The sequence below is a fragment of the Lepisma saccharinum genome, chromosome 7 (genome assembly GCF_977018435.1).
Source record: "Lepisma saccharinum chromosome 7, izLepSacc3.1, whole genome shotgun sequence".
NCBI classification, from domain to species: Eukaryota; Metazoa; Arthropoda; class Insecta; order Zygentoma; family Lepismatidae; genus Lepisma; species Lepisma saccharinum.
In genome coordinates this window covers 42,358,467-42,386,378 of record NC_139235.1, presented here as the reverse complement: position 1 = coordinate 42,386,378, position 27,912 = coordinate 42,358,467, and the positions used below count along the sequence as shown (strand labels likewise).

General features: G+C 37.0%; 1 protein-coding gene across 1 annotated transcript; it reads left to right on the top strand.

The window, feature by feature from the left end:
- The first annotated feature begins 447 nt into the window (after nucleotides 1–447).
- Nucleotides 448–25,330, top strand: LOC145990441 (intracellular coagulation inhibitor 3-like). Its single transcript, XM_083126131.1, has 5 exons — nucleotides 448–510; nucleotides 22,065–22,137; nucleotides 22,515–22,606; nucleotides 23,919–24,101; nucleotides 25,091–25,330. Exons 2-5 carry the CDS (start codon nucleotides 22,113–22,115, stop codon nucleotides 25,328–25,330), a joined length of 540 nt encoding a protein of 179 aa, XP_082982257.1. The 5' UTR covers nucleotides 448–510; nucleotides 22,065–22,112.
- Nucleotides 25,331–27,912: the final 2,582 nt, after the last annotated feature.

The following is a 27,912-nucleotide window of genomic DNA, read 5'->3' as shown; positions in this document are numbered from 1 at the left end:
TCCAATATTGTCTATGGGCAGACATAAACAGATTATTGCGGTTTACTTTCGACGTACACGTGCTTGCTTGACCACGACCCTGATACGAGTTCTGAGGGTCATCCATCATGCAAACGGTGAGTTCAGATTCGAGAATCTGCTTACCTGTGGATAAAATTAAATTAAAACAAGCTTTATAATGTGAACTAGTTAAACTAGTAGTTGCCACTTGTATTCGGTTCATTGATCGTCAATCATTAAGTAAAACAGTCAGTTTTTCCTGACTAGAATAACACATGTGTGGCCTCTGGGAGGAAGCGGACGTGTCTTGACTTGCTCACGGATAAGTAAAAGAGGAAAAATCGTGTTGGAATAGACGAGGTAAAAGAATTCAGCACGTATATGCGGTTACCCCCAAGGTCAAGATCGTTCAACTTCCTCGATATAAATTTCTTCAGCCGGCGAAGAGGAAGAGCAGTTGTCAGGTGAACAAACATCGGTGAAACCATCCCACATCTAGCTACAGACCAGGTAAGTCTCGAAGATTATATTAAAGTGGAGGTAATATCCGTGCTTCCTTGTTACTTCGTACACTTTACATCATACTCTATCTTAACGAAACGTAATTCATTCCGATTTGTCTTTTGTTTACTACTTACAGAGCGTATCGTAATTACACAGCTCGAATTTATTATACAGTAAAACCTCGTTAATCCGGACTAATGGGGGGATAGGTTGACCGGTTTAACGAAAGTCCGTATTAACTGAAATAACCTAAAAGAACAGTAGAATTGTTGCCAGTTGCATTAAAACTCCGTTTCTAGCAAAACAACACGTTCATTATGGTGTATTTAAAGGGCATTCCTGTGACAATGCGGCTTCTTCCCGGAAGTCTGCGTGAAACAAAATTTCATCAGTGGTTTACTGTCTTTTCTTTGGTAAGTTCTCCCATGGACGTTGGATTCTTAGCCGATAAGGAGCAATATGGCGAATGCGATTGTTGACGTCTAGCCACATTTAAAACCTTGCATTCTGCTTCATTTTTTTGGGGGGGGGGGCTTTTGCCTGTCCGGATTAAGCGAAGTCCAGCTTATCGGGGTCCGGATTAACGAAGTTTTACTATATTTAAATACCTTTGATAAGCTCGTTACAATTAGGATCAGGGATTTTTATGAAATTACATATTTCTTCCTTTGCACGCAGACAAGAGAAATGACGTCAACGAATTACGGTGTTAGGATTGATATGAACTATATGGATTTCTTTCATGTCACATATTTTATGTATGTTGAGGTACAGTGGCAGCGATTGGGTTCCAAAACTGGGGGCGGTGGGGGGGGGGTCAGTTGGCTCCCCACGCCTTTCCTAATCCTCTCATACTATTTTTAAGTGGCATTTGCGTTTTTTTTCCCCAAGTTTCATTGAGTTTCATTAACATACAGGCGATTCAAAAGTTCGATAGAACAACTCCGTTATTATTACGCATAGCAAAAAATTAAATGTGGGAAATGTTGTTGGAAATGTGTGGGTTTCAATCTAATGTGCATGAATTTTCAACGTAACATGCACCGTTCAGGCTGTTTACTGGTACAAGCTTCAATAGTAGTAAAAAATGCCATGTTGCCACATGCTTTGTCCGGAATACCGTACGTCATCGCAATATCGTACTGTGCTGTTTAAATTAATAATTGATTACGACAATTATAGACAAGGTAAACATGTGATACCCGAAGCCGCCTCCCCTCATTCTTCCAGACCATTGCATGGATGTCTGTAGTGTCAGTTATATGGTGTCTCCCCCCCGATTAATCAGACACTGTTAGATGTCAGTGACCTGGGGCATAGCCGGATTCAGTTGTTCGAGCTTAGGCTTAAATATTCTCGACCTCTGCCATAGTAGAGGTGACGGTATTAGCAGCACTCTCCGGCAGCCTTTAACCCTTAGGTTTGCCCCTCCAAGTTACCTAGTGGTTAGCGACTGGAACAAATCCTGTTGCAGCTAAGTTATGTTTGGGAAATTCGGCTCCTTTCGAGAAAACCACCTCCATGTTATAAAATATGAAAAATTATATAGGGTGTCCCAAAAATGGTAAACGAAATGTAGAACCGTTACATTATGTGTTCGGTCACGTTTTTGGGCTACCCTGTATCTAGAGTTCAAGTGAATATTCGTTCATTTTGCTTTAGCTTGTTGTCTAGATAGGTGCAACAGTTCCGTGAAACGCATGAAGTGGAAATCCCTAGCTTGAGGAATGCTTGGTCGAGTTTCGGGAATGTGGGGGAATACTTACATGGGTTAATATGGACAAAATCCAGCAGGAACCCATACATTCTAATTGGTTATATTGGGTTCAGCAATAGGACCGAAACCTTTTTCCTCCCACAATTTAAATTCGGTGTAAGTTGCGTATCGTTTAATTTCAATAAAGAACTTGGACCCATATAAACTGATCCGGAAAAAAGTTCCTGGATCGTATATAAACTGATCCGGAGAAAAGGTACATGGACCATATTTAAATTCATCCGAGAAAAAGGTACCCTGACTTTATTTAAATTGATCAAAAAAAAGGGTTCTTGGACCGAATTGAAATAGATGTACTTTACAGATTAAAAGGTTCTTTGCGGTGCAGAACCCATTTACGCTTGCTGATTTTCTCTCCTGGACCGGAATTGAATTTATTTAAAATTCCTGGACCTTTAGCAACCCTGCAATTCAGTATGCAAACTATCCTAGCTGGGGGCGATGCTTCAGGAAATTTTTTTTAACTGGGAGATAGAACCTCAACCCCCACTTCGATTACTGGTTCCGTGAGAACGATTCACTTGGATGCTCCATAAGGTATTCTAAGCAGATGTAACTTTTCAGATTTTGGAAAATCGCGGTACGTTTTCGAAAGGAGAGGAGTTATCGAGAATGACTTTGCTGTCGAACATTCCTGGGAAAATTCACACCTCACATCACTCTCCCCGGGAATTGAGCCCGATCCTCCTCTGTGCCAGCCGAACGCTCTATCGACTTTTCATACCTTGCTTGTCTAACAATTTTTCACTCCATGATGCAGTTTCAACCAGGACAGAAAAACACAGGTTTGGCCAAGACTCGAACCCGTGTCTCTGTAATACCGCGCTATTTCTCTACCACTTTTTTTAAAAAAGAAAAATCTCCTAGCGGTAGTTTTACCCGTCAATCTCCTTCTCAGTTTTCTCACTCTAGGAGAAACACAAACATTTATTATTGAAGATTAGCACACAAAGGAGATGTACTACGTAGGAATTTTCAGCGAAAAATGCAGGCTCGAACAGGACTCCAAACCCAGGTCTCTGGCATACCGTGCCATTGCTATACCACTGAGCTACCGAGCCGGCCTGGCCTCGCCTGATTTTTCGCTATTGCTGCTTTACCTGCGTGGAATCGTCACGGCCAGGTCCATGGTGGGCCAGGCCGGCTCGGTGCCTCAGTGGTATAGCAATGGCACGGTATGCCAGAGACCCGGTTTTGGAGTCCTGTTCGAGCCTGCATTTTTCGCTGAAAATTTCTACAAACATTTATGTCTTAATTGGGATTCGAATCCGGAACCTGTGGAGGGCGACACCAACTGAACCAGCCTGTATTTTCCCGTGAAATTTCTACGTAGTACATGACCTTTGTGTGTCAAATCTTAATGCAAACAAAATCATCCATGTTTTACTCAGGATTCGAATCCGAGCCCGGCACCGTAGTGGGCTGCGAATGAACACTCTGCCACGGAGGTTGACTGTGATCAACGCTAACGGTTCTTTATGATCAACCCAAGGTTTTGTTAGTGTGTGACTTTATGGAAAGTTACACAAGCGTCAATCTACACCATGGAGACTGCATTCTTGCCGACTAACGAGGCTCTGGTGCCTAGACCAACAGCAAGTATAATCATTTGTGTTCTATCTGTGTTCTGTTCATGTGTTTGTTGAGATTGCCCCTTCCTCTATTTCAAATAAAGGGCTCGGGTGTAAAACATGGTAAGTGACTTTTGTTATTTTTTTTCAGTTACAAAGTAAAATATGCGATCTTTCAATTTTCGAGTGAAATTGCCATGCCATATAATTTGCATTGGACTCAGTGAAGCCTTCTGAAATTGGTAAACACAACACGAAAACAATTTATCTACAGTATAGTTTATAATAACTTTTTTTCTTAATGAACTCAGAAATGACCAAAATGTCACTTACCATGTTTTACAGTCATTTAATCTTTATTCACCGTCATAGAAACGGTTATCTAAACGCAATAGAAAAGTGTCGTAATATAAAGGACATGCACAAATATACAGGATTACCCTGGAAGAGTCGTAAAATGACATGTAAGAAAGGGAAAAGAAGTTGGTCTTAATTGGATGAAAGTAAACTCTTAAGAACGTACCCTAATTATACTTACTAACAAACTTGTAGCGACTAAGCCCTGTATTTGTATGTAATTAAGTTTTAATGTTTTTTCTTTGGATGTGCCGAAGCAAAAATTCCAAATGTCGGTGAAGTATAATATTAAAGACACTATACATGAATTTCATGTTACATATTTATGCATATTTCAAGGTATATTACATACTCAATTTAGAGAGTAGAAGAAAAAGCAGTGTTATTGCCACGAGAATGACTTCTCCTGCCAGGTTAATGATAAACCCTAAGAAAAGTGCTTCCCTGTGCTTAGCACCACGCCATGAAGGCGTATAGGGGGTGTGGGAGTAACGCCCCACACTTTCTTGATCCGGTCGTGTTTGCAAACTTCTTTAACGGCAAGTAAATGTTTATATTCTGATCATTGGAACTTTATAAGGATACAAGTTAAAAGTGTATTTTCAACAATTTAATAAAGAATATAACTTGAACAATGAAAAGCTCCTGACACTAGAGGAGGATTAAAGTATGCTACGTGTATATCACCAACTTGCAGATCTCCTAGTAGTTCTTCAGTAGAAAATTTTCTCCAGATACAATATCAGAAATTGAATATAGCATACTAAACCTTTAATTTTCGTTCAAAACCAGAATCATTTTCTTGGCTACATCCTTTCCTAGTTAGCCATGTAGGCCTACTATTTCTAAGTCACGTGTCATTTTTTTCACTCCTTGTTCGAGAAGGAAAGATTTGCCAGATTTCTTGTCACCAAAGTTTTTCTTAAACTTTCGTACTCGCAAGAAATGATTAGGCTGCTTTCTAAGACAATATACACATAAGAAAACCATCAAGAAATGACTTCTGTCGTAGAAATATGAAAAAGCAAGATAACATATCAAAAATTGTTCAATGCATTAAAATGCCATGAACCGGGGCCTCCGAGAGATACATTTAACAAAGTGCATTGTAAGAGTATAATATTTAGTTTTCTGAGTGAATAGTTCTCTCTTATTCGTTCAGAACGTTGCTTTCACCTGAAGAACGTTTCAAATGTTAGCTATATGACATTGGAAAATACGTAAATAATATTGATAAAAATAAAATCCAATCTTTACCGTTCTGCATAAAGTACCTTTATTTTTCAAATTGCCAATGGAAAAAAGGCGATATAGATAAAATTTCATCCTACAATTGCAACTTACTGTAAGTTCGTAAAGAATTATCGTCGTTGCTATTAAATTGCTGTGGAATGAAAACTTATTGTCCAAGTTACGTATGCAAGATAATTTTGTAAAAGTTTACGTACATATGGTTGAGGAAAGAGCTTGTAAGATTATAATTTCGTATTAAATAAGCTTTCCAACTTCCGAAATTCAATGCCCGTGTCTAATTTGATAAATGTTTAATTTTCTATAAATCTCGTAAATATTTGGATGCACAAGTTCCCGTGGTTTGGTTGTAGGTTACATTTTTTTAAAATCTTTTCGCATCAAAATCTTAACATGCAAGCAAAGAGAGAAAGTGTACAAATGGTAATACAACAAACGCCTAGCCTAACCTATTCGCAATACCTAAATGCTAGGAATACCAATCTTAAATAACCTAACAGTAATTCAAGCCTATGAAAAGGGATTTTCAATCACACGGAAAATGAAACTCGTTGGGAATATTAATGCAACATGCAAGCAACTTACTTTAATTAAGAAGTCCAAAGCAAAAAGCAAGAGAATACAATAAACCTCATGCTCTATCAGGAGATTTTTGTTAAAAGAATATCGTATTCTACAGTCCTTATAATTATATTTCTTTTTGGTAAGCATGCTAGATAATGGTAGAAACCAAGAGACAAGTTAGCCAAGTTATTTTTCAGGATATGGCGGAAGTTTTAATATATATCATTCATCCCAAATAACGACAATTTACTTCTAACTGTACCTGGACATGTACTGAAATCGTGTCATGCATATATTCGCTGACATATAAGTTGATAATTATATTTTCCCCTCGTGCTTGTGATATTTAGAACAGGTTGAGATAATATCTCGCTCTCCTACTTTTCCACAGAGCATAAATGTAAATCAATGAAATGTGTTACATGAAATCACAATGACTGACTATGCAAATGTAATAATCGTTATTCCTTACATAGTAAATTTTCATTTTAGCAACTTGTCTACAACTTGTCTACATTTCCAAATACCTTAAATGCTGTTGACACAAGTACACGTTTTTATATAATTTGTTCGTTAACTTCATCGCAATAATCAAGAAGATATTCCTGTTTTTGAGAGAAATAATAAACAAAGCGATAATATAACATCCATTACCGAGTACAAAGGTACAAAATTATCCACAATGTATTTGTGAAAATATGCTAATAAAATTGAACAAAGTCGGAAAATTCTATTGATGTACATTGTATTTCTGTCATGTCATGAATATCAAGCTTCTTGTAAACTGGAATGTAGCATGAAGAAGTAAGTGAATATCCTTTACTGTGACTGGAAAGAAAATGTGTTGAAAATGTGTTAAAGACGTGACTCTTGCACTTTAAACTGCACAATTTCAGACAACGTATGAGCAATAAAACGGACATATAAATAACAATCAACATTTTTTCGTGATAAATAAAGTAATATAATAGTTACCATTCATGTAATTAATATTACCATGCATTCAGCTATGTTCACAAATTCCTAAATGTCGTACACATCGTACTGATTGAACACAGACTTTTTTTACTAACATATAATTAAATGTTGTACTAGATACAAACGCATAAATTTACTTGTAACTGATCAGGAGACAACTATGTTTAGTTCGCGATAACAATTATTGTTCTTACTCTCAAATGAATAGATTTACAGGAACTCTTTATGGTACAAATCGCTCATTCAAATACATGTATTTCCCCAAAACACGACTAATCTTTGACGTCATCAGGTTGCTGCCCGTATACGGAGTATGTATACACGAAGGTTACGCATCTCAGAGGCCCAGTATGAACCCCCCTAAAAATGCAATACCCTGTAAAATCGATAAAAATGCAACCCTCCCCCCCATTAAAGATGTTGTATTGGACTTTTAAACCAAAAGTCAAAATGTAACAAAATACCAGCCTTATTTATAATTAACGAATTCCAAATTCAGTTCATTATTAAGCACACTTTCAGTTACTTGAATCTTACTATAGTTAGTCTGTAGATCTGATAAGCGTTTGTGCACATAAAGATAACTTTAAGTAAATTCCTTCTTTCCTTAACCTAGTATACAAATTGAGTGAAAGCGTGCTTTTTCCGCATAAGATGTTCAAAAAGAGCTTTGACATCATCAGTGTTTTTTTTTTCAAGTAACCGAACATACTCGGTGAAAATAGCGGATTATTATTACTTGATAAGAAGTATAAAATTAACAAGTACCTTCAGTTTCTTATAAACACTTTTAATTCGAATAGAAAAAGTTAAATATTGAATAGTTGTTTAATAAAATTTTTAACTTCACATACAAGGATAATCATATAAGAACTCTTCCATATATATAGTTCAAAAAGTATCAATGTTTATTTTTAACGTAGACGTTCCTGCTACACCCCCAAAACCGGAAGTAAACAATGTCGTGACGTCATCGATAGGAACATGGCCTCAGTGGTGACGTTGTGTAACAGTAATGACGTCACTACTATCTAATCTTTTCATTGGAGGATAAGGAGTGCGGAGGAAAGTTTAAAAGTCCGGCATCCATATTGTTCTTTCTTTTCGTGTTTGTGAAAGGAAGCTGCATTTCTTGGTGTCATAGAAGATCTTATTTAGCAGTAGTTTCAACTATATATTGTAAGTACAAGCTTCGTTATGCTTTCGAACTGCATATGTGTGTGTGTATGTGCCAAATTCGTATTAAATTAATCAATCGATGCACGTCAGGATTGGCGTAATATGCGACAATTGCCATCTCAGTATCGTCATGTCTTTCAAATTCAGATTGCCCCGACCCTGTGGCCGAGTGGTCCAGTTCCGCGGAAGTGCCCACGCGATCAACATCGCCGTGTCTGCTCGTGAACCGGTGAGTCATCGGGACTCTGGCGTGCTCGACGACGCGAAACGCGTAAAATTTCAAGTTACGTAAAGTTGTTAAATTGAAGGAAAATGGAAATCCTTCGTGTAAATACGCTAAAGTTATGGTTTTCAAGTGTGAAGAAGTGCCCATCATCGCTGTTGCTTCATCGTTGGATACGGGATACTCTTGCCTTGACTGAAGTATTGAACTGGACCAATACCGTAAGTGCGTATATATTAAGCTAGTGACGCGTCTATTAGGCGAACAGTTAATGAATAAATTTGAAGGGAAGTTAGTGTATTGTGATGAGGATGATGAACATGAAATTAGATTAGATTGGGCTGATAGGACAACTACTCTAGTGAGACTACATGTTATACCAATGGAAATAACCGATAGCCATATCCGTACAGTGCTTGCGCAATATGGTGAAATTAAGACCCCTCCGGTGGACGAGCGATATTCGGATGAGCATATTTATAAAACTCGTACAGGCATTAAGTTGGTGAGAATGGTTCTGAATAAGCCAATCCCGTCCTATGTATCAATACAGGGCATGCAATATTGGGTAACATATTATGGACAGAAACCTACCTGTAAAATATGTGAAAGCACTCAACACACAGCACGGTCTTGTCCACAACGACGTAGTGCTATGGGTGAGCGAGTGATGCAAGATAATACTGGAGCATGTGCTACTCCTGGAGAAATCCAGCCTAAGCAGTCATATGCAGCACGGGTACATGGACCACCTAGCCAACGTTCAGCGCACGAGACGGATATAAAGGCTGACACACAATTTACAGTGTTGCCAATTCCAATGCAGTTGCAAGAAAAAAATGCGAACAATGAAGGCGATAAAAATCTGCAAATAGAGCCGAAAAAAGCTGATGTTTTAGAACACAAAATGGACCCTACGAAGGAAACACCTCTACCTGCGTCTATCTACAGCACATCGTGGGCGGAAGATGTGGCATCCTTAGACAACCTCCACAGTGATGTACGGGATAACGTTTTGGTGACTGACAGTCTGGAAACAACTGATCAAGCGATGCGCGAGTCTGACACTACGAGTATTCTTGAAATGGAGACTGATATGTACGAAGCAGGAGGATCCCATACACTGGAAGATCAACAAAGCAAGGTTCAGTTTGGTGAAACCACAACAGGAACGAAAGATAATGCCAAAAGAAAATCAAATGTGAAGAGACTCCAGGAACAGAAGCAGTTGAAGAAAAAAAAAGTACAAGAAAATGTGGCACCTAACCCCCACCACAAGAAGAATGTGAAGCAGCAGGCAATAGCAGTGCGTATAACCAGATCCCAAAGTGTGACAAATTTGGCCCCGAGTGTTGATTTACAACCTGTGATCGGATCCAAATTCAGTATTTCCCCTAGTGTGTCTAGTGAATGTGTGGGTGCAAGTAAAAATGAAAGTCAGAAATAGCATGTGTAAAATGAGTAAAGGTATATGATGCTTGGTCACGTGTTTGCACAAGCTACCGTGCACATATGCAAGGTTTACGTTTCGTGTGCATGGAAGTGAGTGGAAAAACAGTGTACGAATATTAGTGTCCTCTGGGAAAAATGTGTAATTCAAAGTGTTGGGTAACCCTAGTTCTTAAATTTCTGTTAATTGTATATATGATGACTACTCTCCGTTTAGCTACGATCAATATTAACAAAATGCGATCTTTTACTAAACACGAGGCGCTAGGAGATTTTTTCCTACAATCATCTTTAGATATAGCACTTCTTCAAGACTGTGGAATAACAGCATTTAACCTTCCCCCAAACATATTAGTTTATAATAATGCGACCTTCCAAGCGACAGGAACAGCCCTGTTAGTACGTAACACCGTACCGATTACAAATGTGATGTGCCATCCCAATGGTAGAATTATCTCAGCAAAAATAGCTAATGTTTGGGTATATAATTTATATGCACCTTCAGGGACACAATTTAGGAAACAGAGGGATGCGTTTTTTGCGACGGATGTCGCTACTGAAATGCAGGGTACAAGAGAACATATAATTTGCGCGGGCGATTTCAATTGTGTCCTGCATCCGCAGGACCGAAGACCTGGCTTTAATACCTCCAATTCTTTGCAAAAATTAGTAAATGGGTTTAATTTTACAGATGTATGGAATGACAAATATTTTGGACAGAAATGTAATAATCTTTAAATTAGGCAAAACGTTAACGAACAAAACAACATTTATTTAACTTATAACTTCATGTTATAAAAACTACATGAAAGACATTCAACAAGACAAAAGACAATCTCAACAAAGACAAAAGACAATCTCTTTTTCCACACGACTAGTTCACAGTATCTCTTCTAAAATCTTTTATCTTTTTCTTAACATCTATCAATTCTCCCCCTCTAACAAAAAAAAATCATTCATAGGTCTTGTTACCAAAGGTAAGCTGTAGTCTATCCGGCTCCTTCTTGGATCTAGAAGATCTTCGAAATTCTCTGTTTTCTATGTTCCTCGCTTCTGCAGGTACAGCTGCCTCTGGTTCCTCATGTCCTGGTGCTGCCTCTGTATACATTGGAAACGTCCAAAAGTCATCTAACTTCTCTTCTTTCTTCACAACCTCCAATCTCTGACCTTTATAGTTGTTATTAAGCTTTCCCACTTGATGTCTGTGCACTCTTTTTGTAAATCCATTTCTAAATTTCACTTCTAAAAGCCTTGCTCCTACTCTCTTAATCACCTGAGCTTTTATAAACTTAGGCACTAAGGATGGAAAATTTTTTACCCAAACTATCTCTCCTGATCTTGGCATCCAAGATTCTGCCTCATATTTATTATTGTCTACCTTTTCATCTATTTGGCAATTTGGTAAGTTGAATATACTTCTCGGCTGATAACTCATAATTCTTTCTGCTGGAGACATTCCTAATCGTTGCCACTTCGAAAATCTTAGATAGTATAAAATACTATCTATACTTTTTGTCCAGTCAATTCTACGTCCCTCGTTTCTACTTTGAAAATATTTCTTTCTTAATAAGCCTTTAACTGTCTGCACCCACCTTTCCGCTAAACCATTACTAGATATCCTGTAACCTAAATAGTCTACCTCTTTTTTGAAGAACTGACATTTATCGAGATTAACTTTTATATTGTAATATGTCAATCTATCCAAAACTAGTTTTGTGTTCTTGAAACATTCTTAGAAGTTAAGAAAAAGATAAAAGATTTTAGAAGAGATACTGTGAACAACTCGAGTTGGAGAGAGATTGTCTTTTGTCTTTGTTGAATGTCTTTCATGTAGTTTTTATAACATGAAGTTATAAGTTAAATAAATATTGTTTTGTTAGTTAACGTTTTGCCTAAAATAAAGATCATTTCAATTGGCGACGAGGATAAAGATTGGAACGAAGGTACCAAGAATAATGTGTATAAGAAGATTTGTCTTATTATGAATAAGAAGCTATGAATAATGGAGGTTAGTAATCATGTACAGTTTTTTGAACAGTTCGATGTGGAACGTGGCAATATTCAAACATACATTGAAAGGTTTGACCAATTCTGTTTGGCAAATAATATTGCAGCAGATAAAAGAGTTTGTACATTAATTTCCGTAGCTGGCGGAAGACTGTACGATATACTAAGTGATTTAGTAGCACCAGCAAAAGTTCCACACAAGACATATGAAGAATTATGTACTTTGTTACTAACGCATTTTAAGCCTAAAAGAAATGTCATAGCTGAAAGGTATAAGTTTCATTTGTTGAGACAAGAGGAAGGGCAAACGTTATCTGAATTTGTAATATGTTTGAAGCATCAAGCAGCTAATTGTTCATTTGGTACATTTCTTAATGAAATGATGAGAGACCAATTAGTTTTTGGCATACGTAGCGAAGTAACAAGAAAGAAATTATTAGCTGAACCAGAGCTTGATTTTATGAAAGCAGTATCCTTATCATCAACCATGGAAATGGTAGAACAAGATGTAAGGTTATTTTATCAAAAAGATAAGACTGTATCCAATAATGTACATCATGTACAAAAAGATGAAACAGTTAATCAGCATAGTAAGAGAGGTGCTTTTAAATGTTCAAGGTGTAATAATGTACACGAAAAGTACAAATGTCCGGCTTGGAATGTACATTGTTTTAAATGTGGATTAAAAGGTCATTTTCAGCAGTGCTGTAAGAATAAAAATAGCAATCTTATTAGGAACGAAGCTTCAACTAAGGTAAGACATGACGTTGATACATCTATGAAGCCTTTGTTGTTAAACGGCGTACATGTGGAAGTTAAACAACCTGTGTACGGTAATAAGAAAAGTAGGTTAGACTTAATGAGTCTTAATGAGAATTCAAGTGAACCTTCACATGAGAATAAAGTACATAAGAATCAATTATATGTACAAAAATCGGATGTTGAAATGAGTAGCTCTGGAAGTGAAACTGATAATTGTTTAGTTAGGTTGATGTGCAATGGCAAACAGGTCCAATTCGAAGTGGATACGGGTGCAGCAGTATCTGTTTGGGATGAGGAATTCCATACAACGAATTTTAGGAACATTCCAGTTATAAAGAGTGTTCTCACTTTACGGAATGCAGATGGGAGACCACTACCAATAGTAGGGAGAGTTATGCTGGATGTGCAGTTAGAAAATCGAGGATTAAAAGTGCCCTTGTACATTTCCCGAAATATATTGAAAACACCTATTTTAGGAAGGACCTGGTTGGATAAATTATGGCCAGAATGGAAATCTTGGTTTCAGTTAACGATTTCTAGGGACAGTTGTTTGCTAACAGTATCTAAGCAACCAAGTTTGACTAATCAGAAAGTTGAATACTTAATAAATAAGTACAAAGAAGTTTTCTCTGGTAATATTTGTGAGCCTATTAAGCAATTTAAAGCTACAATACCAATCAAGGAGGGAGCAGTTCCAATATTCAAGAAAGCATACGAAGTTCCATACAGTTTACAACCGAAAGTAAAGGCTGAATTGGATAATCTAGTTCAATTGGGAGTTTTGTCACCTATTCAATATTCTGATTGGGGTACACCTTTAGTGGTAGTAAAGAAAAATAATGGTGATCTACGGCTGTGTTCTGATTTTAAGGTAACTGTCAATAAAGTGGTAGAAAAAGTAACTTATCCTTTGCCACGAGTGGATGATTTACTAAATTCTTTAGTGAATGCAGACACATATGTAGTATTGGACCTGACCAAAGCATATCTTCAACTATTACTCGATGAGAGTGCTAAAAAATTATTGGTGCTCAATACTAAATGGGGATTGTTCACTTATAACAGGTTACCAATGGGTTTAAGCTGCAGTGCACAGATTTTCCAAAGAACAATGGATCAAGTACTGTTAGATTATACATTTGCCAAATGCTACCTGGATGATTTAATTATAATAGGCCGTGGAGAAGAAGAATGTTTCAAGAACACAAAACTAGTTTTGGATAGATTGACATATTACAATATAAAAGTTAATCTCGATAAATGTCAATTCTTCAAAAAAGAGGTAGACTATTTAGGTTACAGGATATCTAGTAATGGTTTTCAACCTTTAATCAAGAATAAGACAGCAATATTGAATTGTCCAGAGCCAACAAACGTTAAAGAATTGAAGTCATATTTAGGAATGATTTCATTTTATCATAGGAGCATGCCAAAGTTCGCTATGAAGATAACACATCTTTATGAATTGCTAAAGAAAGGAGCAGTGTGGTCGTGGACAGATCAACATAAAGCGGAATTTCTTGAATCCAAAGAAGCATTGCGAAAAGCTGAAATATTAACTCCATACAATCCAGATCAAGATATTGTATTGATTGTAGATGGAAGTGGTGTAGGAGTTGGGGCTCAGTTGTGTAATAAGATTGAGGGTGAATTGAAAACAATTGCCTGCACTTCGGCGACACTAGCGCCTTCAGAGAGAAATTATAGCCAATTTGAAAGGGAAGCGTTAGCTTTAGTGACGGGCATTAAGAAATTTCATAAATATCTTTATGGAAAACATTTCATAGTTTATAGTGATTCTTTACCTGTAAAATATATTTTTGGAGAGGCAGCAGCAATTCCATCGTTAGCATGTTCACGTTTGCAAAGATGGGCCTTGTTATTATCACAATACTCATACACAATTGTTTACACAAAACGTGTAGATGTAGCAGATTTTTTATCTAGATTGCCAATAGAGGAAGACACAGGGGATGCTGAGGAATCTTTAAATTATATTGACACCTTTGAAATTGAACCTCTATTGTTAGATAACATAGTAAAGAAGACGAAAGAAGATGACATTTTACAAAAAGTTGTACAATGGGTTGATGTTGGGTGGCCTAATTCACTTCCAAAAGAGTTTCAAAATACTGTGATCTTACATTATTATAGAAGGAAGAATGAAATAACCATGAACAAAGGATGCCTTATGTGGGGAAGACGTATAATAATTCCTAAAGAATGCAGGGAAACAGTGTTGAAGCTGTTACATGCAGAACATGTAGGTACACCTAAAATGAAGATGATGGCTAGAGAATTCTACTGGTGGCCTTTAATAGACGAGGATCTTGAAAGGTTGGGAAATCAATGTGTAGAATGCAATAGTTTTCAAAGAAGTACATCGAAAAACAAATATGTCGGATGGAAACAAACAGAGATTCCTTTTCAGAGAATACATGTTGATTTTTTTGAATACGGAGGAAGGAAATTTTTGCTATTCATTGATAGTTGCTCTAGATGGACAGAAATATGGCAGGTGCGATCGACAAATGGAGAAGAAACTATAGAATGTTTAAACAGAAATTTCCAGATATTTGGTTATCCTTCTGTTATTGTGTCAGATAATGGACCGCCTTTCAGGAGTAAGCAATTTGAGAAATTTTGTGAAAAGCATGGAATAAGATTGCTACATTCACCGCCTTGGAATCCGGAAAGTAATGGTTTAGCGGAAAGGTGGGTGCAGACTGTTAAAGGCTTATTAAGAAAGAAATATTTTCAAAGTAGAAATGTGGGACGTAGAATTGACTGGACAAAAAGTATAGATAGTATTTTATACTATCTAAGATTTTCGAAGTGGCAAAGATTAGGAATGTCTCCAGCAGAAAGAATTATGAGTTATCAGCCGAGAAGTATATTCAACTTACCAAATTGCCAAATAGATGAAAAGATCGAAAATAATAAATATGACGCAGAATCTTGGATGCCAAGATCAGGAGAGATAGTTTGGGTAAAAAATTTTCCATCCTTAGTGCCTAAGTTTATAAAAGCTCAGGTGATTAAGAGAGTAGGAGCAAGGCTTTTAGAAGTGAAACTTAAAAATGGATTTACAAAAAGAGTGCACAGACATCAAGTGGGAAAGCTTAAGAACAACTATAAAGGTCAGAGATTGGAGGTTGAGAAGAAAGAAGAGGAGTTGGATGACTTTTGGACGTTTCCAATGTATACAGAGGCAGCACCAGGACATGGGGAACCAGAGGCAGCTGTACCTGCAGAAGCGAGGAACATAGAAAACAGAGAATTTCGAAGATCTTCTAGATCCAAGAAGGAGCCCGATAGACTACAACTTACCTTTGGTAACAAGACCTATGAATGATTTTTTTTGTTAGAGGGGGAGAATTGATAGAAGTTAAGAAAAAGATAAAAGATTGTAGAAGAGATACTGTGAACAACTCGAGTTGGAGAGAGATTGTCTTTTGTCTTTGTTGAATGTCTTTCATGTAGTTTTTATAACATGAAGTTATAAGTTAAATAAATATTGTTTTGTTAGTTAACGTTTTGCCTAAAATAAAGATCATTACAAGAAAGGGTACACGTACACTCGTAATAATTCTGCTTCCCGTTTAGATCGATTTTATGTAACACCACATTTACGTCAACAAATCAAGTCAATTAGTATAACACCCACCTGTTTCTCAGACCATAGTGCCGTAATCATGGCGATAAATGTGGATATACCAATAGTACCTAGAGGGTATGGCTACTGGAAATTAAAGGCTTCTATCCTTACAAATGCAAATTTCCAACGAGCCTTTCAGGACCAATGGAATGTATGGGAAGCAAACCGTACCAGACAAAGTGATATAATTCGCTGGTGGGAAGAAATTCTTAAACCGGGCATAAAACGGTTTTGTCTTAGTTATTGTAAGGAACGTTCTAGTGACTGGAATAATAAATATAATTTTTATTACCGTGTGCTGCGTGAACTTATTCATGAAGCCACTGAAGGGAAACAAGTGCAAACAGAGCTAAAACGTGTACAAGCTGTACTGCTGAGGATGACAGCTGAAAGACGACAAGGTGTAAAAATTCGCAGCAGATTCCTCCACTTTGATAAAGAAGAGGTTGCATCTATAAGCCATGTGCTGCAAGAAAGACACAATGCGAAAAGAAAATTTATTAGCGAAATAAACGATAATTCTGAAATTAAACTAACAACAGCCCCGGAAATACGTAACAGATTTTACAACTATTTTGAGAATCAATTTTCCCAACCAATAACACAAAATGTAGATTTGACGTATAACTTGGAATCCTTGTCCGAGGTCCTTGACGATGAGGAACGTGAGCAATTAAATAACGACTACACAAGCGAAGAAGTATTCCGTGCTGTTAAGTCGGGGAAGCCGTTTTCTGCACCTGGTCTGGATGGGATACCAAACATTTTGGACGTTGATGGGAAAAACACTAACTGAATGGATAAATGCAGTGTTCCGAAGGTATAGAATGGGAAAATTCTCAAATACTGGGATTATAGTTTTAATACCAAAATGTGTGAAACCCACTGAAGTTGGTCAATATAGACCTATTACCCTCTTATGTACTGATTATAAAATATTCTCTCGCTGTATGCTAGGCAGACTTATGCCCTATGTAGAAAAACTAGTTGGAGATACACAATATGTTTTTGGTATGAACAAGAAAATTACAAATGTCTTACAAACGCTTCGTGAAGTGCTTACCTGTTATAGAGTCAATAGCAATAAACATGATAATGCTATATTAGCAATAGATTTTGCACGAGCATTTGACTCGGTACACCATGATTACATATTTAATGTGCTTCAAAAGTACGGTATACGTGGACATTTTTTGTCAGCATTTAAAAGCCTTTATAGTAACGCAACATCCAAAATACAAATAAATGGATTTATGACAAGAGAACTTCCTATTCACAAGGGAGTAAGACAAGGTGACTCATTATCGATGATAGCTTTCTGTATCTCATTGAGACCCCTCCTTTCTGCATTAGAAAAGCAAGTACAAGGCATCACCATACAATCTATAAACACAAAGGTGTTGGCCTATGCTGATGATGTCAATGTACTAATAAATACGCAGTCTGATATTGCTGCAACGTCTTAAGTATTACAAGAATTTGGTCCCCTTTCAGGGCTCACAGTAAATCAGAAAAAATCAACTCTTATGCATTTAAACCCGGATATAACTTACCCTCAGAGCGGAGAATTTCATGTTGTTCCATCGATAAAAATACTTGGAATAATTTTCGCACGCTCCCTTCAACGAATGATCCAGTTAAACTATGACAGAGTGATATATGGTGTGAAAGCAGTTCTACAAATGAATAAATTTCGAATACTTAGTATATAGTCAAGAGTGACGTTTGTACAGGTGTACGCTCTCTCCAAGGTGTGGTATGTAGCAAAAATCGTCCCGTTGCGGCAACTGGATATTTTTAAGCTCAAGAGTGCTGTGAACTGGTTTGTCTGGAACGGTAAAATCTTGCGTGTAAATCACGCAACGCTTTGTTTACCCTATGCAGAAGGGGGAATGAACCTTGTAAACGTGGAATATAAAAGCCAGGCTCTACGTATTCAAGCTGATGTAACGACACTGATTCAACACCCAAACAGCCTCACTAGTAAAGTTCTGAGACACGCCTTGGACAACATTCAATTGGAGGCCCCCATTAATGTTCCAAGACTTCCAGACAGATTATGGTATTTTAAGAATGCAATAGTGGATATCAGTTACGCTTTAATACAATCTCCTATCCTTCCAACGCAAGAGACGTCAAAAATATATAGAAGAATGTGTTCACTATCACAAAAACAGTGTAAAATTGTAGATCGGAATCCAAGAGTCAATTGGCGGGAAGTATGGAATAATATACAGGCCCGCCACCTTACGTTAAGAGTCAGATCAGCGTGGTATATAATTGTACACCAAATATTCATTACTGGAGTTATACTTTATAATATAAAATTAGTAAATACTCCAATATGTGCTACATGTAATGTACAAGATAATTTAGTGCATAAGCTTAGTGAATGTCAAATAATCCAAGAATCATGGTTATATATAAAAAAACTTGTGAGTACAATTTGTCGTACATCAGAACGTAACATTTCAGTAGATATTCTTTTGTATCCTTCCTTTGCATATTATCCAAAAACAAAACGCCACAATGTACAATGGCTCTTAGGCAAATATGCCCTTTTTGTATCCATATATAGGCAACAAGATTTTCACACCAAATTTGTCAATCACCTGCACCAGGAATACCAAATGATCCCTCGTTGTAAAAGAGATATGTTATATGCAAATTTCCTAAATGTAATGTTCACTTTAAAATGACCTAAAATTATAACATGCACAATAATATGTAATAGTTTCAAATAAATAAATAAAAAAAGTGGTTAGCACATCGCGCTGCGACGCCAAGGGTCCCGGGTTCGAATCCCGGTCGGGCTTGGTTGTTTGTGAATGTCCATTCATCAATTTCATCATTTCATCACTCATCCCCATCTTCGCAAATTAGCCAAGAGGCACAAAACGCGAAGTAAAATAAACTGAATCAAATCAAATCAAATCAAAAAATCAAATTCAGATTGTTTATAGATACAGAATTCTTGCGTACAACGTTCCTCTACGGCTTTATTGCGGCATATTTTATACTCATAAATGTCCGATGGGTTATTAAAAGACCATTACAATTAAAAACGATGGTTTTCTTGACCTGCGATACAACCCTCCATCCCAAATTTTTTTGTCGTTTTTTTGTTGTATCTCTTTGTTGGCAGTTTTCAAAACTAATTTTCATAATACCCGGGAACAAGGAAACGTGTATTTACCTAGTTGCATAGGTTGTACAGTGGGATCCATGAGTATTACCGTGTAAATTGTCCATGATTATTTTCATTAATTGTTCTCTTGCATCCTATGTGTTTTTAAGCGATGGATTTTTATGTATGCTGGTGCAGAAGTTGTCAACAGCTTGTTTTGAGTTCTCTCTTAATTCTTGAAGCTCTTATTAGGTCAAATAAAGTGCGCGAACGTGGTGATGGATAATTTTCAGGGTAATACTCATGGATCCCACTGTACGAGGTATCGTTCAGTAATGGCTATTCCAGACTTCAAAGGCGGTCTTATTTTTGCTTTTTTCTCTCTCACTTTTCAGATGCATTGTCGATTAATTTCATTCCGTTGTTAATTTTTAATTCAACGCTTGACTTATGCATAGCATTTTTTGTCAGTTGTTCGATATTTCTCCCATACCGTATTTTATAGGTAGCTCTTTGGGGGTCGTTGACCCACTGTACACCCTCGAGAATTATGTTGAATTTGTTTTTAGTATACAGATTTCGATGTTTTACGTAATATAAATTTGGTTCCAGCACGGAAAAAGCAAATAATGGAGATATTTGATCCCAAAGTATGGCCCACGTAAGTTAAAACCTGCAATTTCAGATTACTTTCGCCGCTTTTTGTTAGTAAGAACTGGTTGTATGCACAGTAAAATAGCGTAAGAACACGTCAAAAATAACTTGTCAGTACCAAACCTTGCAATCCTAACCTAACTATGCAAAATTATATCTGCTGTTGTGGAAAGTCGTTTTGGGTGCTATATTCACTTGTGCGAAGCTTTCGGACTGTTCTGCTACACGTTAAAGTAACAAGATAACAGCCGTACTTTACTTCACAATAACACATTTCGGCGAGCTAAAATCAACTGAAAACGTTCATAAACAACAAAATCTTCATCAACCATGTAAGATATTTCAGTTTCTCAAGGGGGTACAGAGGGTCAAGGGTCCAGCTATTTGTCGATCAGGTCCGGAAACAGGTTGTGTGACAATTTTAGCAAGTTGTACTAGCAGTGAAGGGTCATTTAGTGGATCGATATTTATGGGCGTTAATTGGAAGTTTGGAGAACGTGGTTAGTTCAGATTAAGTCATTGAAAGTGTCATTCAGTCAGGAATTATGCTGTGGAAAAAAGTTCTCAAGCTATCATGCTTCTAAGGTCCAAGTTCCGATTGTTTAATCGTAGACGTTCCTGCTACACCCCCAAAACCGGAAGTAAACAATGTCGTGACGTCATCGATGGGAACATGGCCGCACGAACGCCTACCTATTTTTAATTGCATTTTCTAAATTTATGTAGTTTTAGCTTACGTTTGCAAAATATTTCACACATATGTTAAATTATTTCCGTACTATTTTTAGAATCATATATAAAGGTTAACAAACAAAAAATTCTCACAAATAAATATCCTGTTTCTACATTCCCTTTAAATTGTGTCAATGTCTTTATTGAAATGTATTTAGTCCATTAATGTGGTTACAAGGGAAGGTGAAAAATATTTTACATACATTTTACTGCTTATTCTATCAAATATTTTGTGTAACATTTTGAAATTTTATTTTGTTCAATACTGTGGTTTTAAGCATGTTGTAAATCCATTCTCTTACATTCTACTATTTCAAATATCTTAAGTTTTAAAAATCTACATGTCAATATAATTTAGTAAACTGCTGTACTAAGGCACAAAGGCTGTTCACGGCAGTATACACAAGATTAAATAAATAAATTAATAAATACCATTGGTCATACGTGTTATGTATACCCTAGACAAAACGTAACCACACGCCACGGAATATATATTACAGTTACACTTTGAAAAGTATGATCTCAACATAACCTACGAGTATATTCTCTACAAACTGAACCGGATTTGAAGGTGGTAAGGTAGCAAATGTAGAATAAATTTGGATGAATGATGGATATGGATTTATGAATAAGCCACTGCTGTCTCTCGTGGACTTATAGGTAATTATGAAATATATGTTTAAAAAACATCAAAGCAAAATCAGAACTGAATTCACACTTCTAGTACTCTTGTGAGCAAACCGCAAGATTAAACACTTCTGCAATTCCACTACAAGGCTAATTTTCTATTCTCTTCTGTGTTTCCGCAGATTTGCAAGAGTCTAGCTCCTAATGCTTATATTTCTTTGCTTGAATACAGTTTCCAATGACTAATAAAAACGAACGTCATATATATCTGTTATCATATTATTTTACATTAATATGCTTTTTCAGTTTACGTTAATATGAGAACTGTATCTGGTAGAGTGGACTGCATAAATATTACTAAGCAATTGTCCATCGCATGTTCATAAAAACAGTCATGGACGATCAGTGGCAGCGATTAGAGGGAAACGGGCGGTTACCTCACACTTTTACGCCCGCCCTATGGCCTCTTAATGTTAAGCCCTGTCTACCTTGCCCTCCAAGTATTGTCCCCTCTCCCTCAGTTTTGACATACAATCACCGCCACTATGGACAATTCGTCGAGCAATACTTGTGCATCCAAATGTACTAGAAGGAATTGAATAAATAAGCGAAGATTCTCAAGTTTCATGCACATTTCATTGCAGATTGTTGGTCCAGTCTTTCCACATAAAAGTATTGACACCTGATACATAATGAGAGCAGTAGATTGCTGTTTAGGTAAGTTTTTCTAGTAATAACTTGATAAAAACCATATTATTACTTTCCATCACGGTGTGCAAAAGGCGTAGTTATTAACTAATTGAACTGATAAAATCTCTACTAGATAATTATATTGATGATGTGTTGTGAAATAATTGTAGTAATAATTGAGGTAATACTGTATTTGGCCATTGCAGTGTACTACAGTACTAAGGATCAATAAACTATTATTTTCCGTTATTTTGTAATTTAAAAATAGCTAACAGGGAAAAATCTAGATTTTTCTGTGACCTGATATGTAGGAAATGACAGCTTCTGTCTTTAATACCTTGGAGTGTTTTTAAAATATTAAAAGTTTACATATCTTAACTATAAGTTGTTTTATATTTTTACAGCTCTCTTGCTAATAGTTGCTCTAGAAGTAACTGGCAACACTGATCAAAAAGTTCGTGATGGGGCCAACTATTTCGCCTTTCGCTTGTTCAAGGTAATGCTGTTTTTCTAATCAGCTCACATTTCTAATTGCTCACATTAATCAGTTAATTGCTGTCAATATTCAATTACTTGCCAACAATGATAAGTAGAAGTTTGGGTGGAGCTATTTTAGTTGCGGAAGCGTTTCACAATGCATGATATTCAGAGAAGATCTACCCCAACAATTCATTGCGCGAAATCACACACGGCCGCCATATTTCGGGAAAACCGATTAGATCTCACGTTGAAAACATGCAGAGTAATATCTTTGCCGAAATGATTCAAGGTATGATTATCATGACCTTATGAGGAATGTGTACGTGTAAAATATCGTAACTTTCTCGATGTAGGAAGGCTTCTCATACACTTTACTTAACACATGCGAATCTGTCTGCCCCGACTGCATGCTGTTTCTTCGAAAAGTGCATTAGGCGATGACATCAAACTGAATATCATTCGATAACAAATGGCCTCTGCGGCAGCAATCACGAATCGGATGACGAGAGGTTTCCCACTGTACGAACGCGACCGGCGAAGCCTTCTTCCTCTGTACCGCTGCTCGGGTATGGTTTATTTACTTTCTATCAATATATGTACAAACTTTTCATTGCAGAATACGTATTTTAGATTTTGTACAGATGACATAAGTGTTTAGATAAGAAGTAACGAAACAAAATCAACAGTCATCACATCCCACTTGCTATGACGAAGAACTTCCAAATAAAAAACCCTCTAATATTATAACCTAGTCACAATCCTAATAAAATAACAATAACTGCCCCAACCATTAAATAAGGAGTGATAATAATAACAAATATTGATGGAAGAATTAACCATCTTAAAAATGATCCCGGTTGTTTGTCTCAGCCAAGCAACAACTTAATCAAACCAAAGATAAAGGGAAGGCAATAAAAATAAAGAATAAATTATCCTGAAATAATAGACAGGCGCTTCTGTGATCGCTATAATTTATATCACGTTAGTTAAATGTTCCTCTTCACCGAAATATATGTTTCCATCTTGGTAGTTTCTGAGAAATCGATATGTATAGATTGATCTTGATAACAGAATCCTGTGCTGTGTGCATACATATATATCTATCTGCATGTTTAACATTATTTCAGTTTAGTTTCGTTTCAAGTCGAGGAAGACCCTGATAGAGGTTGAAAAGTAACGCTGTCAAATGTTATTTTACTGAAATATAGACTGCCTTGGTCAGCATATGTAGTGTTTTTTCTTCCTTGTGTAACTGTGTTGATGGTAATGATTATTTTTTTTATTTTCCATGACAACAACTCTAAAAGCGCATTTACCCTTCCTTCCAGCAACTATCCTCGAAGAGCGAGGGGAACCTGGTTGTGTCTCCCTGGAGCCTCACCACGACCCTGCTGATGCTGAGGGAAGGGGCCAAAGGAGCATCTGCACGCGAACTCCAGACTTCGTTGGCTCTTCCAGAGAACATTCAAGACACCAGGAATGGATACACGAAGATTGTGAACTCTATGAGGGTAGGTTTTGTCTTAATGAAGGTCCAGATCGTTATGGGGCATTCCATGTGAAAGTTTCCTTGAATCTCAATTTTAAAAATTAAATGTAATGCTGTAACTTTAGCCTATCGTGCGAGTCAACAATCTAAGATAATAATTTGCATAAAGATTCAAGTATTTATTATACATAATTAAGTTAGAAGGTACAAGGTGTTTTACATATTGTTCGTTTATTTTAACTTTTTATTTACATTTGTTTTCTAATGTGTCCTAACGCGTAACACCAAAAAACAATTAATTTCTCCTTTAACTGTTACTCCACTAGAATATTCAAAGGTCAATTACCTTCCCTCTTTGTCGTAAATAATTTATTTTTCATCCTTTGACAATTTACAGAAATTAAAAAAAATATTTTATATATTGACAGTGACAGCGATTAGAGGGGGCGTGGGAGCAGTTGCCCCACACTTTTGCCTCAAAACTATGTTAAACCTTATCTATTAATGGAAAGTAAACTGTCCTTGCCACCCCCAGTTTTGGAACCTTGACCCCTTAGTTTTGGAACTTAATTGCCGCCACTGTATATTGGACATCTATTAGATATCCAATTTTGGATATCCATTTCTGAATATCCAGTGGACATCCTTCCTATTGATGTGTGGTAGCGTCGTTGCCTTGTAATCAAGGGGTCCCGGGTTCGATACCTGGTGAAGGCACATAGTGGTTCGGATCCCACTTTAAACTGTAGGTCCAGTCCCGATTAGCTTTACTGTCACAAAGTGTACTTAAAACACCAAATCCAACCAAACCTTTCTATTGATATCTCCTGGACGGAAAGATGGTTCTCTACTGGATATTCCTGGATATCTGTTGCATATAAATATAAATATCCAAAATATTCCCTTTGATGCCTACTAGATATTTGTGTGCCGTCAATGTTAAGTGAAATGTTGTGAGAAGGTATTATTTTACAATGAAAATGTTCCATTGTTCTTCTACTTTCTTTCCAGAACAACAATTCCAACAACACATTGGACATAGCGAACGCCATGTTCCCTGACCATCGCTTCTCGCCCCTAGAAGAGTTCTCCATGGTGATAAGAAGGGTTTATGGTGCCTCTGTGGAGACCATTGACTTCCAGAAAGCGCAGGAAGCTGCTGCTAGAATCAACCGCTGGGCGGAAATAAACACACGTGGACTTATCAAGGAAGTTGTGACGGAAGGTTGGCACAAATCTAATTATGTTTAGTGTGTGTTCTGTCTCTTACTAAAAATGTATGGGGTTTCGGTAGAATTCCTTAGCCTATTGTCACAGCGGACACGGTTTCTGCTGAATGGTTTACTCTGGCGTTGACGGCTGAACGCGGCAGAGTAAGTAAGTAAGTAACTAACTAACTCTCTAACCTTCTTAAACCCGAAGGTTTATGACTGCAGCAACATAAACCTTCCATCTCTCCCTACCCTGGGCAAGATCAATCCAATCTTTTCCGTCCTTGCTGATTACCTTTAGATCCATCTCAACATTATCCTTCCATCTTCGTCTTTGTCTTCGTACAGGCCTCTTGCCATCAAACCATAATTAAGTTTGGGCGATGACACTGGAGTGCATGGCTGTATTTCACCACCTACCAAATGGAACCATATCATTTTGTTGTTTGAGCATCCCAAAGTATTTGCCTAATTCTGTCTCACTCACTCTGTAATGTATGTGTGTTTGTATATATATATATATATATATATATATATATATATATATATATATATATATATATATACATACAGGGTGTCTCATAAGTAATATCGCAAGCTGACACAGGTGAAAGTACACGATAATAGAAGAAAAAAAGTCTCATTACACATGGGTCTGCAAACGAGCCGTTTTCGAGATAATCGTGAATGTGTGATTACAAGCCGCCACTGACTTCATTGTTTGTAAACTTCGTCCTAGTCGGTAAAATGCTAATAATGTGTACGAATCTGTGGTTACAAGCCATCATTGATTGCATTTTGTAAACACAGAGTACTTTACTCCTTGCGCTGTCCGAGGTTTGCTCCTTGTTTACAAAACAGAACATTTCCAAGAGATAGCGTTGTAATCAAACATAACATTTTCGAGAGGTGGCGTTGCAATCAAACAGAACATTTCCGAGAGGTGGCGTTGCAATCAAACAGAACATTTCCAAGAGATAGCGTTGTAATCAAACAGAACATTTTCGAGAGGTGGCGTTGCAATCAAACAGAACATTTCCGAGAGGTGACGTTGTACGGATACAATCAGTACACAGTCTAATCTTACTGTGGGAGTCACGTCAGTTGTGCTGGACTGCGTAGTGAAAAGGGAACCTTACAGCAACGAAGAGTACATTTTACCAACTAGGATGACGTTTACAAACACTGAAGTTAGTGACGGCTTGTACATACCTACCAGTTTTCGGAAAGTTACTTTTAAAATGGAAACTAGTTACATTTACAGTTACTTGCTTCAAAAAAGTAACAGTTACAGTTACTCATTTTAAAAAGTAACTCAGTTACAGTTACTTTACTTCAAAGTAAGTCAAACTGTAAGTTACTTTTACAGTTATTTTCTGCTGAAAATTTTCTTGCAACCAAATTACACAAATCAATCATTAATTGTAATACAATATTTTGTGAAGACTAACATGATTTTTACTTACGTTACTGGTACATAATATAAGTTTTCGTATATTTATATTTATTACAAAATAAAGCGCTCTCCTGTGCTTTGCTCAACGCCATGAAGGCGTATGGGAAAGGGGGGGGGTGGAGTTAGGACTTCACACTTTCTTTACCACAGCCGAAGGTAGGGGTGATGTGATCAGTACCACGCCCCTGGCCACCATTACCCCCAAAGTTTCCTTCAGGTACCCACTTTATACGAAGCTGGGGGGGGGGGGGGGTGCCGGAGCCGCTTCAACAGGTCGAAAAAATCCCATTTCTCTCCCACCGAGTATCGAATACGGGTCTCTGGCATGGTAGTCAGGCACCCTAACGACTCTTTTTTTATATAAAGAATGCCCCTATGCGGTAGTATCCCCCGTTAATCACATTGTCTCAATTTTCACGTACGAACCACTATGCTAACCACTCCGCCACGGAGGTCGACCTATCTACCATGACTCATACATTTATATTTAAATAAAATTTATATTTTTTATCGTTGTTGAACTTAAGGAATGTCCATTGGAGAGAGGGGGGATTGTAGAAACTTTATAGAAATAGCATGATTTTATACCATCTAACATAGCGGTTCCTCTCATTCGTTGCTCACGTATGTGTGGCTTTGTGTTCGCTAAACGGATGCAGGGTGCTATCTCGACAATTTACGGGGGTCGAACCACATCTCCGTTTTATTAGTCATTTAACTTCAAAATAAGCTTTGTACAATTTTTTTTAAATATGGGACATCATATTTTTAATAGTTGACGAAAAATTGCTGATTTAAGTTTTTATCCTGACAAAAAAAAGTTCAAGGCCACTTTACGATCAGAACAGATGCTGTGACTAGGCCTACAGGTTAAGGTGAGATTTCACACTCCCACCAGAAAACCTATTGAATACAAGGCCATAGCAATATACAACAATATCTCTGAGGCATAATTTCATAATCCATATTTGTTTTTGAACTGATCAAGAGAATGAATTAAATATAGATTCGTCTGTATTTTAGTAATGATATTTGTTCGCTAATGCTACTTGAGAACGTATGCTGAAACCGAAAATTATTTCTAACAAAAAATACCACGTTCCAACTGCCCTCGTGTTTTAAATCGGGGGTGTTGAAAGATTATGTATGAGCTTCAATACATTATC

Excerpts from the sequence above, each read along its gene's own strand:
- LOC145990441 (XM_083126131.1), top strand. The coding sequence starts at position 22,113 with ATGAGAGCAGTAGATTGCTGTTTAG. Across the intron at positions 22,607-23,918 it reads TCGCCTTTCGCTTGTTCAAG|CAACTATCCTCGAAGAGCGA; the intron begins GTAATGCTGTTT and ends CCTTCCTTCCAG. Across the intron at positions 24,102-25,090 it reads AGATTGTGAACTCTATGAGG|AACAACAATTCCAACAACAC; the intron begins GTAGGTTTTGTC and ends CTTTCTTTCCAG.